The sequence below is a fragment of the Geotrypetes seraphini genome, chromosome 3, assembly GCF_902459505.1.
Source record: "Geotrypetes seraphini chromosome 3, aGeoSer1.1, whole genome shotgun sequence".
Classification (NCBI taxonomy): domain Eukaryota; kingdom Metazoa; phylum Chordata; class Amphibia; order Gymnophiona; family Dermophiidae; genus Geotrypetes; species Geotrypetes seraphini.
Window position 1 is genome coordinate 269,504,507 of NC_047086.1, and position 13,356 is coordinate 269,517,862.

A 13,356-nucleotide genomic window follows, 5' to 3' on the forward strand; every position below is an offset into this window, starting at 1 on the left:
CAGCTCTAGGCACAACTAAAAGTTAGGTGCCTAAGCTAGCGCTTAAGCATGCTTAAGAGCAGTGATTCTGCAACAAGGTGCCTAACATGTAGCCACATCCAAGCCTAATGTGCATAGCGCCTATTTTTTTGAAGGCTGTCTAAATGTTTAGAGGCGCCTTCTTACAGAATTGCACTTTCTTGATAGGCGCCTATGTTTCAATCAATGCTGATTAAAAAGCTTAATTGAGCTTGCTAGTCAATTTAGATAGGCACCTATCTAGTTGGGTGCCTCCAAAATAGGTGCTTAACTTTAGGTGCTGGTTACAGAATTTGGGTCTAGGTGCCTGTTTGACCCCTGATCAATGATTACCTCCTCCTGCTAACCCAGCACTTTAGCTGATTGCTGAGTATTTTGATGCCTCAGATGGGGCTGTGCAGATTCCAAAGTTGGCATCTGCTGCAGTGAAAGCACTTCCAGTGGGAGATCATCATATTGTGAAAGAGGGTGGAAGGAAGTTTTGAGGTGCTGTAGAGGTGAATGAATAGGTAAATGATCTGGTGGTTCCCATTTGTGAAGAATTGTCAGCTGTCTCTGGTGTTGATTCCCCCTCACTGAGTGCAGTTCCCTTTTAGGTCACCAGGATAAACCTTGTAACCAGCAGCCTCAGGGCAAGGTGTCTTGGGCCACCGGTACAAGAAAACCTCTTGTGAGCCGCCACGGGCAGCACAAGGAAAAATAACAGCCAAGCGTTTAGCTAAGGACACCGCTGCACCAGAAAAGTTATTTTCAAAACAAACTTGAGCTTTATTCTTCAAAGTAAAAATTAAACATGAAACTTTGTCAGGATGTTTCAGTATATCACTAAGCCTTAATGTCCATCAGGCAAAAACTAAATCTGTTGCTAAAGTCCACTTTGATTCATAGTCCATTAGCAGGTATCACAAAAGAAAAGAAAAAATTCAAAACTCAAAACACACAAGTTTCCGGGTTGCCTCAATTCTACCCAAGTCAGTGTAGCTTGTACTGACTTCTCCAGCATCAGCGTGCTGGCCAGACATCATGCACCGTGTGGTCTTATTATGCCAATATCGGCCCTCAATCCCACCATGTAACACGGGCAAAACCCCCCACTGTCTGGGACTGGGATACTGTTCACTTCTCCCCCCCCAGGAAAAGTAACAAAACTTCCCACAAGAAAGCAAGTTCAAAAACACAGTCCAAAAGAAACTTCTTTAACTCTTCAGCTGGTTTAAAGGTATCCAGCACAGGCAAGTAATTAGAAAAACAAACTTTCAAAAATCATTCAACAAAGTCAGTCACTTGCCTCTCACACAGCATATCTCCATGGGCTGGGCTTCAAGGAACTTGGTTCTCAGAGTAAGGAGTCTGCAGCCCCGCCCCAAACCCTCAAAAGGAAGTGATTTCCTATTAATCACTCTAGGCTTCTGTGGGGGATGGGAATCCTGCACTTCTGTACTCCCGCTCCCTCTACAGGACAAAGAAGGAAATTCATGTAATGACTGGAATTGTGCTTTTACAGGGGGTATTTGCATGGAGCCTGAACTTGACTTGTGTACTGCTCTAGGGACATTCCTAGCAGGCATAGTCTGCATACCACAACCTATAATTATCACCCTGGAGGCTATATGGACTGCTATAGTTCAAACAGATTTTTGGGCCAAAAAAATGACCTAAAAATGTAGGTTTCGCTTTATATTCGGGTCAGTGCTGACCCCCCCCCCCCCCCCGGACCTATTGCAGGCCTCTGCCGGACCTGCTGTGAGACCTGGTGGTCCAACGGTGGCCGAGATAGGAGGGATCCCTCCTGCCTCCTGTCCCAGCTGATTCTAAGAATTTTTACCTCCCTCCCACCTCCCTTTAGTATCTTTGGTTGTCCAGCAGTGAATCTTGGCGTGGGAGGGAGATAGAAATTCTTAGAATCGGCTGGGGCAGGAGCAGGAAGGGTCCCAGCCACCACTAGACCACCAGGTCTCACAGCAGGCCCAGTGGAGTCCTGCAAGGCATTGGGAGTGAGGGGGCACAGAGCACAGACTGTCAGAGCAGGGTAGAGAGTGAGTGAGGGGACTGGATGCAGAGTTTATATTCAGGACGGTTTATATTCAAGTATATATGGTAGGTCTTCTTTTACCAAGATGAATTAAAAGATTTAGTGCACACTAAATACTAAGCAGCCCATATGATCCTATGGGCATCTTAGCATTTAGCACACCTTAGTAAAAGGACCCCTAAGAGAGTTAAGTCAGTCTTTAGTTCAAGACAAATACTTTAGTGCTTGGCCATATTGAAAACCTTGAGAATTATACAAAGCATTTGAATTTAAGATTTAACTTTCCCAAATCTTCTATAATTTCATCAGTTGAAATATTTAAAAAAATATTTGAATTACATTTTGGATATGCCAGGAAAAAAGTCCCACCACAACTAGAGTTTATTATATGCATATGAAGCAGATGGGAGCAAGTGGTGAGGTTCTGGGCAGGAAAAAATGTTGAGCACAGTTTGAATTTGACTCAAGTTTTAACCTAAGATTGCCTAATAATTGCCATATTAGGAGAGACTGAAGGTCCATGAAGCCCAGTATCATGTTTCCAACAGTGACCAATACAGGTCCCAAGTACTTAGCAAGATCCCAATTAATTAAACAGATTTTATGCTGCTTATCCTAGGAATAAACAATGGGTTTCCCCAAGACTATGGACTTCCTTTTAGGAAATTATCCAAACCTTTTTTAAAACCCTGCAATGCTAACTGATTTCACCAAATTCTCCTGCAACAAATTAGTTTAATTACACGTTGTGCGTAGAAATATTTTCTCTGGTTCTTTTTAAATTTACTACTTAGTAACTTCATCACATAAGAACATAAGCAATGCCTCCGCTGGGTCAGACCTGAGGTCCATCGTGCCCAGCAGTCCGCTCACATGGCGGCCCAACAGGTCCAGGACCTGTGCAGTAATCCTCTATCTGTACCCCTCTATCCCCTTTTCCAGCAGGAAATTGTCTAATCCTTTCTTGAACCCCCAGTAGAATTGGAGAATTTCCTGCTGGAAAAGGGGATAGAGGGGTACAGATAGAGGATTACTGCACAGGTCTCTAGTCCTAGTATTTTTGGAAAGGCAAACAAACAATTCACATCTACCCTTTTCACTTCACTTAGTATTTTACAGACCTCTATCATATCACTCCAAGCCATCTCTTCTCCAAGCTGCTTTAGCCTTTCCTCATAGGGAAGTCATCTCATCCCTTTTATTATTTTCATTGCCCTTTTCTGTACCTTTTTTAATTCTGCTATATCTTTTGTGAAATACAGCGACCAGAATTGTACATAGTATTTGAGGTGCAGCCGTACCATAGAGTGATACAAGGACATTACACTTCTCCCTCTGAATCCACAGTTTCAGTATCGGCGGATTCGGTTATTCGCAATTTTTTGGGGGGGAAAGAAACGCTGTATCCCGGACCTCCCTGGACCTTACCTGGTGGTCTAGCGGGCTTTCGGGGCAGGAGCGATCTTCCTACACTCCTGCCTCATGCAAATCACTCATACAAAATGGCTGCGGGGAGTTCCTGTCGTAGTCTTGAGAGACTACAGGAACTCATGGCAGCCATTTTATATGAGTAATCTGCATGGGGCAGGAGCATAGGAAGATTGCTCCTTCCCCGAAAGCCTGCTAGACCACTAGATAAGATCCGGGATGCCGGTGGAAGGCGGGGATGAGTCAGAGCTGGTCCAAATATTATTCGCAAATTTTCAATATTCATGGGCCAGCTCTGCCCCTAATCCCCGTGAATATTGAGGGAGAAGTGTATAACTTTTTCTTCTTTGTTTTCCAATCCTTTCCTGATAATCCCTAACATTTTATTTGCTTTCTTAGTTGTCGCTGCACATTGAGCTGAGGATTTCAACATATCCTCAATGATGGAACCCTGCATCACGTAGCTATAGTTTGGGTTCCTCTATCCCATATGCATCACTTTGCACTTGCTCACATTAAATGTCATCTGCTATTTTGTTGCCCAGTTTCCCAGGTCTCACAAGGTCCTTTTGCAATTTTTAAAATCCTCTTGGTGATTTAACAACTTTGTGTTATCATCAAAATGAATTATCTCACTAATTATTCCCATCTCTAAATCATTAATAAATATGTTAAACAGCAGCAGTCCCAGGACAGACCCCTAGGGAACCCCACTGTTTACCCTTCTCCCTTGAGAATATTGACCATTTAAATCTACTCTGTTTTCTGTCTTTCAACCAGTTCTCAATCCATAATAGGACATTATACCTCCTATCCCATGACTTTCTAATTTCCTCAGAAGTCTTTCATGAAATACTTTGTTAGATGCCTTTTAAAAATCCAAATACACAATATCAACTGGCTCACCTTTTTCCACATGTTCATTCACCCCTTCAAAGAAATGCAGTAGGTTGGTGAGGCAAGATTTCCCTTGACTAAATTCATGCTGGCTTTCTCTCATTAATCCATGTTTATGTACATGTTCTGTCATTTTGCTCTTTATTATTTATTTACTTTAAAATTTATATACCGTTTCATTCCAAAAGCAGTTTACAAATGGTTACATACATAAAATATTATATAATTCAGTAGTGCTGCCTGATTCAGGAAAAAAAATTTTTGATTCGATTCGATTCAGCCTATTGAATTGGTTTTTGAATTTGATTCGATTCGATTTTCCTACCCAATTGGGTGGGTTTTTTTTTTCAAACATCCTGGTGGGTTTATTTTACAGCCTCTTCACCCCCTTTGCCTTCTCCTAACCACACTGGCGCTGTGGTGTAAACAAAATAAACAAACAAAAAAGACTTTTCCTCTCTCTGTTAAATCCTAGCTCATGTTTGCAGTCTAACACCATTTCAAATCTGACATATTATAATCACAAAACAGAAAATAAAATTAGTTTTTCTACCTTTTGTTGTCTGGTCATTATTCAAATTTTGTTGGTCTCAGGCTCTGGTTGTCTTCTGATAACTTGCTTGCCAGGGTCTCCTTCTTTCTTCTTTCTCCCTGCTAACTATCCATCCTCCATATCTGTCCTTCCCTTCTGTTTCTCTTCCCTCCCCAGGAGGTCTGGCATCTTTTCTTTTTTTTTGTCTCCCTCCACAGATCCACCTTTTCTTAACTACCCTTTTATCCAGCATCTCTCCTTCCTTCCCGACCACCCCATGGTCCACCATCTCTCCCTTTCTTTTCCCAACTACTCTCCTATCCAGTATCTCTATCCCCCCCCTCCACACCATCCCTTGCGTCCAACTTCTCTCTCTTTCTTTTCCTTCCCTCCCTAAATCCCATTCTCCATCATCAGAGGAGGGGCATCAGAGGAGGGGCGGGACCGGGCTGGAGGAACCAGCTCCGAAGCTAACACTGTGATCTTGTTTGAGGCTGTTCCGGCTGGAAGGTAAACAGTGCAGGGAGGCCATGGGGGAGCGGAAGGCCGAGGGGGTGGTAGCCAGAAGCCAGATGCTGGGGGGGAAGCCAACAGCAGCACTTCCTGACTGACCCTCCCCCCTCACCTTCTAAATCAGGTGCGTCAGCTGCCGCTTCTGCTTTTGAGGGCGAGAGGGGGAGGGTCAGGCGAATCGGGAAGCCGTTTTTTTTGTTTTGAACCAATTCAAATCGATTCACCTGAAGTGAATCGGTGAACCGATTCAAATCGTGAATCGGGCAGCACTACAGTTCTGAACCAGGTTAAAACAAGATAAACAGTTTCAGTCCTTACATGGGATAAATTTCCTAAAGAAATGCATCTACATATAATTGCCTGTACCATTTTGCTCAAGAATGACACTGGTCTATAATTTCCCAGATCACCTCTGGAACGTTTTTTAAAAATCAGCATCACATTGACCACCCTACAGTCTTCCGGTACTATGCTGGATCTTAAAGAAAAATTACAAATTACTAACAATAGTTCTGCAAGTTCATTTATCAATTCTTTCAGCACTCTGGAATGTATACCATCTGGTCCAGGTGATTTGTTACTGTTCAGTTTGTCAAATGGACCCATTATATCTTCCAGCATTACAGCATTAAGGCACAAAAAAACCTGATGTTTCAATGGGTAGTTTCAGTGATGTGACCAATTAGTTTCAGGGAAACAGATTGAGGTAGTGGTAACAGTGGCAGGTGAAAAATAGTTTTCCCATGCAAGGCCCATTGGTGACATCATCCATGCTTTGAGGATTTGCTATCCTGCTTGTCCTTAGAGAAACAATACTGAAACAATCTGTAAACAAAGGGAAATAAGGAAGAGAACAGAAAAAGGCAAAACACAGAAAACAAAGTCAGTCCTTTTTTTGAGGCTATAAATACTGTACTTGCATGCAATAACATCACAGTGTGTTTTTTTTTTACTGCATAGTAACACAAGCTCACTGTTTCATACAGTTGTTGATCATTACACCAGCGAAATTGTCTTCAACAGTGTTCGGGTGATAGCCATTGTCATCATTGGCCTGGGCTTCCTTTTGCTGCTTTTACCAGAGGAATGGGATGTCTGGATAATAAAGCTTCTTACACATCTCAAAGTACGCAAGAAGGAAGAAAACACTGAAGGAAATGGTGACATAGGGCAAGGACTTCAAATTAAAAGTAGAAGAGTACGACCATCAAAATCAACTTTTGCCCCCTAATATCATGTTTCATTCTTACTATACAGCATATTATGATTTTTAGATCTATTCTTGTTAAAAAAAGCACACATAGCCAGTATACTGTACATATATGTATAATTTTTTATATTCTGAATTCTGAGGTGCATGTCCAGTTTGCTTGCCCTTTTTGACATCAAGCCTTTCTGTTATGAACAGCAAACACAAATGGTCAGATTTCTTTAATGAATGTAATGTATATTTAAATGTCTTTGTTTTAAACATAATTTCTCACGGAATGCAGAACAGATATTTTGATGATCAGAAATTGTTGAGTTACACACTGTGATAAAAATAAGCTATGCTGTATCAGAATCTTGAAACAACACAGTACCCTCAGAGGCAAATCATTAATACGTACAGGCTGTAATGATTGTTATTTTAAAGGGTAATTGTTCCTTAGTTTTTTTAAAAACAACCTTCTATTGTATTTTGTCATGGTATTCCCCTCCTCATTCAACTGGTGCCATATCAAGATGCCAGTGTTCAACTTGGTGGCTGACATTACACCCAGTAGAAGTCTCACATTCCACAGTGTTACGCTCACTGATCACAAGCAAGTTACAATGTTACTTTCACTGATCACAAGCAAGTGATGTGCCACCAGCTTCTCAGTAAGCTCTGTATCACTTGGAGAGAAAGTTTTTGTAAAATTATTTAACATGAGTGGGAGCCCCCTCTAGTACATCAGTGACCTCTGTACATTTCAGCCACTTCTTACTCAAAGAATTGTCATGCAAGGGACTAGAAATTTACTCCTTTGCTTTTGGCTCCACCCACAAATCAATATAAAATCGTCTTCAGGAGTTATAGGTTAAAGATCAAAGCACCTTTTACATACCCCTGGACTATTCAGTGAAAAAGCATAGTACTCACCTGTAGCAGGTGTTCTCCAAGGTCAGCAGGTAGATATTCACACATATGGGTGATGTTGTTCATGAAGCTCAGCACAGGCACTAAAGAGTACTGTTTCTTTAAAACTTTAGCACTGCCTGAACCTCGCATGTGCCTTTCCACCTGACATCAGCATACATGAGCTCCAGTTATATTCAAAAGCTAAGAAGCCATCTAGAGGAGGTGGGTAGATTGTAAGAATATCTTCTTGTTGTCCGTGGAGAACACCTACTACAGGTGAGTAACTATGCTTTCTCCAAGGACAAGCAGGCAGTTTATTCTGATATATGGGACTTCCAAACTGCCAGGTTCATGCCTCTAGGAAGAGTATTAAATATAACTGTCATGAGGCTGGTGAAATCCCTGAGGATGGAGAGTAGATGGCTTTTATAGAGAGAATAAGTTTTTGAGAACTGCCTGACCAAACTGAATGTCTCTTCTGGATTGTTGATCTAAGCAGTAATGGGAAATAAATCTGTGTTTTACAGATGTCCTCAATGGGAGTAGAGCGCAAGTGACCGAAGTGGCCATAGCTTATACTTTATGAACAATGACACGACTCTCGAGCATCAGCCCAGCCTGAAAACAGGCAAAGGATATACAGTCTGCTAGCTGGTATGATGTAGTCTGCTTAGTAACTGGAACGCCAAGTCTGTTAGGATCAAGAGAAATGAACAGCTGAGCTGTAGTCCTAAGTGGTTTGATGTGATCTTCTTATGCAGTAGGTAAGAGCTCTTTTACAGTCAAGGGTATGACCAAGATGAGCATGTGGCTTTGGAAAGAAAACAGGCCAGAGACTGTTTGTAGTTCACTGACTCTACGAGCAGAGGCAAGAGCAATCAGGAATATGACTTTCCAGGTGAGATACTTTAGTGAAGAGGAGAGTGGATCGAAAGAATTCATTAACTGGGAAAGAACTACATTCAAGTCCTAAACAACAGGCAGACGTTTTAGTGGAGAATTGGTATGTTAAAGTCCTTTCATGAATCTAGATTTCAATGGATAGATAAAAATGGATTTATTGCCCAAGTAGGTATGGTAAGCACTGATTGCACCAAGGTGTACTCTGAGTGAGGACGATTGAAATCCTGAGTTGGAGAGATGAAGTAGTTAGTTCAAGAGAGATGATAGAGGGCAGGTAGTGGGTTCCAGGGAGTGGAAAACACACCAAATGGTAAAATGAGTCAATTTAAATTAATACATTAAGAATATCCAAGAGAGATTCCAGGCTGTTAGAACCAAGGAGCAAGGGTGCAAGAGAGAACTCTTGTTCTGTGTGAGTAGAGTTGGAAAAATCTGGAGAGTGATGGGTTTGCATTTGGAGAGTTGTAGTAGGATAGGAAACCAGACTTAATGAGGCCATCATGGTGAAATGAGAATTACAGAAGCTGACTCTTGGCGAAGTTTGAGAAGGGTTCTTCTGATTAGTGGTAATGGAGGGAAAGTGTAAAGGAAGTGATTGTGCCAATGGAGTAGGAAAGCATCCACTTGGAGATGAATGGGATTGTAGAGTCTGGAACAGTAGTGAGGGAGCTTGTGGTAATGGGGGAAGCAAAGAGAGCTATCTCAAGAGTCCCCAGAATCAAAACATCTGTCACACTATTGTGTGCATAGACCATTCGTGAGGTTGAAGAAGTCTGCTCAATTTGTCTGCTAGAGAGTTTTGTGGCCCTGCTAGATATACTGCTTTAAGGAAAACATTGTAATCTACTACCCAGGTCCATATTTGAAATGCCTCTTGACAGAGAGGAAAATACCCTGCACCTACTTGTTTGTTCATGTAGTACATAGCTACTTGATTGTCGGTGCAAAAGAGGACTACATGGTTCTGTGAGCGATCTTGAAAGATGCAGAGATCACTGCAAATTGCTCTTAGCTCTAGCAGGTTGATTTGCAGTGTTTTCTCTTGAGATAAGAGTCTCTGTGTTCAAAGGCCTATGAGGTAAGCATCCAAGTCAATAAGGGACAAATCTGTTGTGAGAACTTTTTTGGTGTGATGGAGGCTGGAAGAGTAGGTCCTTGGAGAGACTGGAGGGAGTGAACCACCATTGACGTGAGTGACGAAGCTCTGAAGTCTAATGCATGTAGAGAGAGGGTCTACGCACTGAAGCCATTGGGAGGCGAGTCCATTGTGGTTTTCTAAAATGGAGGTGTGCAAACAGGACTACATATACATGTGACCCAGAAAGCATAACATCTGTCAAGCTGTGAGATATGATTGGACTGAGACTGACATAAGTGTAATAGTTTGTTGAGCCTCAGTTGATGTAAGAATGCCCGAATTTCAGTTGCGTCTAGGAAAGCTGCTATGAACTCTATTGTCCAAGTAGGAGAAAGGTGTGATTTGGAGTAGTTCACCATGAATCCTAGGAGCTCCAGAATTTGGATTGTTGATGTTCTAGCTTGTTGAGCCAGACTTGGCAAAGAGGCCTTTATCAATCAGTTATCTAAGTATGAAAATACATGAAAGCCATATGTGCATAAAGTCATGGCCACCACTGTGAGACACCTGGTGAAAACCCTCAGGGCAAACACTAGGCCAAAATGGAGTACTCTGTATTGAAAGTGTTGAGTTACTACATGAAAGCGTAGGAACTTTCTGTGTACTTGCAAAACGGGAATGTGAGTATAAGCTTCTTTCAAGTCCAGAGAGCAAAGACAATCATTCTTTTCTAGGAGGTGTAGCAGAGTTTCCAGAGAGACTATGCAAAATTTTCCTTGACTAAGCTTGGAACCCACCTGTCTTTTGGGGCATTAGAAAATACTCCTTCTGTGGTACTGGTTATATTGCATCAAGCTGGAAGAGGGCTAAGAGTTCCTGGTGAAGGAGAGATTTCTGGAGAGAGTTGAAAAAAGATTTTCTTGAAGAATGCTATGGCGGTGCCTTTTGTAGATGAAAGGCATAGCTTTGTGAGACTTCCTGGAGAACCCAAGTGTCTGTGGTTATTAAGGTCCAGTGTGGATAAAAGTGATAAATTCAACCTCCCACTGGCAATTCTGAGGGGAGCTGTAATTTTATGTTGGCAATGCTCTCTATGAATGAGTTAAAGAAACAAACTGCTGGGGTTTTGACTGTGTAGAAGTTTGAGATTTTGGATGTTTTTGTTGTTGATGACGTCTCTGGTTAGTGGGTCTACACAAAGAGTAAGGCTGAGAATATCAACACCTAGATATGCAATAGTATTGATGTTGATATGCTGCATTGAATCTATATGTAGGTTTTGCTGGTTGAGTGGATTGCTCCTTTGAAAGTATAGACATGCAATCAGCATGTTTCTTTATTTTCTCAGTCACTTTGTGATCCCAAAAAAGATTATTGCTTGTACATGGTACATGGGACAAGCAGTCTTGACATTGGGGTCTAGATCAGATACCCTGAGCCATGCTTGACTACGCATCACTACGGATACTGCCAACACTCTTGAGGAAACATCAAATGCATCAAAGGTTGAGCGCACTATGTACAGTACCTGCTAGTTTCTGAAAAGTCTTTGACAACCTGCTAAAAAGCTTTTGATCCAAAGGTGTTAGTTTTTGGAAAGAGGATAGTTGTTTAATCAGAGATTTAAGATAAAAAATCATGTGAAAATTATAGCTGAGGATCAGATTAGAGAGCATTGATGCTTGAAAATGACAGGAAGGCTCAAAAATTGAAAGTAATTCAGTGAATATTGAAAGTTTACTATGAAACAGAAAATGAAGAATTGGAGCTCACATGCGCCAACGTTGGGTACATGTCCATGCTGAGCTCCGTGGATGATGTCATTACATTACATTTCATTTCTAGACTGCAAAACCTCACGGATCGATACGGTTCACAAAGAATAAGAAACTTGACAACCCAGTGACCTACAAAGTAATCATAAAGCCCTTGTTAATTTTCTAAAAATTGTACAAATAGAGACAACATTAATAACTTTCTGAAGTATGTGTATGAGCAAGACCTTGTGAACAAAGTTTACAACTCCTTATTCCAACTAGCTGCCTGATAGGCAAACAGGCGCTGGAAAAATTTCTTATGCGTTCAACCTCGAACAGGAGGAAAAACAAATAGAGATGTATGTAATAGACAATTCGCTTTGAACAAGGTAAGCAATTACTATAAGTACTCAGATGCCTGCCCATATAAAACTTTGTAACAAAAGGTCTCAAATTTAAACAATACATGGGCCTCGAATGGGAGCCAATGGAATTCTTTATAATAAGATGTAATATGATCTGATTTCTTCAAATCGAAAATCAAGTGCACTGCTACATTCTGAATTTTATGCAATCTAACTAAATTTGTACGATGCCTCGCAAGGTGTACTGAATTACAATAGTCCAGAGTACTAAGTATCAAAGATTGAATTAGAGCCCTAAATGCCACAGGGTTGAAATTTGAAATATAATAGTACACAGTTTCCATAAAATGAAAAAGCATTTTTTGACCAATGCTGAAGTAAATGCTACCTGCTTGTTCTCGGAGAATGATAATTTGCTAGATGTGACTATTATTACTACTATTAATTATTTCTGTGGAAACCTTTCTTCAAATGGAAGGGAGAAGGTATGAACCTTACTTTGAATTTAAACAGCTAGAATTGTGCTCCTTAAAATAGCTATTGAAAGTGAATGCTATAAATATGTACTTTATTGCCTTAAGAAAAAAATCCCTTATGATCACATGATTCTAAAGCTCACTGTATTGCCTTGCAGATAAAGACTAGTCTTCAATTTTCCAAGAACTAAGTAAAGCAAATATTCACATTTATTTTTTTTTTCAGAAGGAGAGATATGTTTGAAAGGCACTTTGTAAGTGAATATAAAATTGCACCAGAATTGTTGGAAAAAACAACTTTGCACTATAATAGGTAGAAAGATGTCTGGAAGCACTTCAGTCTTTGAATTGTTCCCAACTAAATATTAAAATCATGCATGAGGAAAACTGTGCCTTCTCCAGTTTACATTCTTTTCCCTGTAGGACATAGGTATTTAGGTAGTTTTAAACTCTATGAGGTCACTTTTCAAAAGCATTTGGCAGTGTCTACCAACTACCTAAATGCTTCAAACTAAAAACACTAGCCCAAGAAATAGATAACAAGACTGGACAAAACATTGTCCATGTAAACAGAGATATTCAGCCCCTAGAATGATAACTTATCCATTTAACTTTATTTATAGATTTCTTTCTTTCTTTGTCTTTCTTTCTTTTTTAGTTGTGCCACTTAAATCTGCATAAAATTAAATGCTTAAGATATCCATGCTGAAAAATATTGACATATACAACAATCAACAAGGTTCCTGCGCTAAGTATCTAGAGATTCCTGTGGCATTTTTTTTTTCATTTTGCAAAAAAATAAAGATTAATAAAAATAAAAAGTATTATTAAATGGAAATCTTGTCTATTTAATCTATTTTCAGCTGTCTAAAATTTATGAGTAAAGTTAAATGGGTAAGAAATCTGTTTAAATTTATATCTGGAATATGTGTAGTGCCATTTAAATGGATACATTACAATGGGATGCTGAAAGTTCTCAGCCCAACCAAGAAGGGAATGACTTGGAGCCATGAAACTACATAGTAGATGACAGCAGAAAAAGACCCGAATGGTCCATCCAGTCTGCCCAACCTGATTCAATTTTAATTTTTTAATTTTTTTTCTTAGCTATTCCTGGGCAAGAATCTAAAGCTCTATCCGGTACTGTGCTTGGGTTCCAACTGCCGAAATCTCCGTTAAAACCTACTCCAGCACATCTACACCCTCCCAGCCACTGAAGCCCTCCCCAGCCCATCCCCCACCAAACGGCCATA

General features: G+C 40.6%; 1 protein-coding gene across 5 annotated transcripts in view; it reads left to right on the forward strand.

Annotated features, from left to right (window-relative positions):
* SLC35F3 (solute carrier family 35 member F3) overlaps nt 1-13,149 on the forward strand; it is a 391,027-nt gene extending 377,878 nt beyond the window's left edge. For 4 of the 5 annotated variants that reach the window (XM_033938612.1, XM_033938613.1, XM_033938614.1 and 1 more), the window contains exon 7: nt 6,407-12,870. In XM_033938612.1, coding sequence (XP_033794503.1) covers nt 6,407-6,651 — 245 coding nt within the window. In that variant the 3' untranslated portion in view covers nt 6,652-12,870. Of the gene's footprint in view, nt 1-6,406 lie in introns of all 5 variants that reach the window. The other variant, XM_033938617.1, reaches the window with a different exon arrangement.
* Nucleotides 13,150-13,356: the final 207 nt, after the last annotated feature.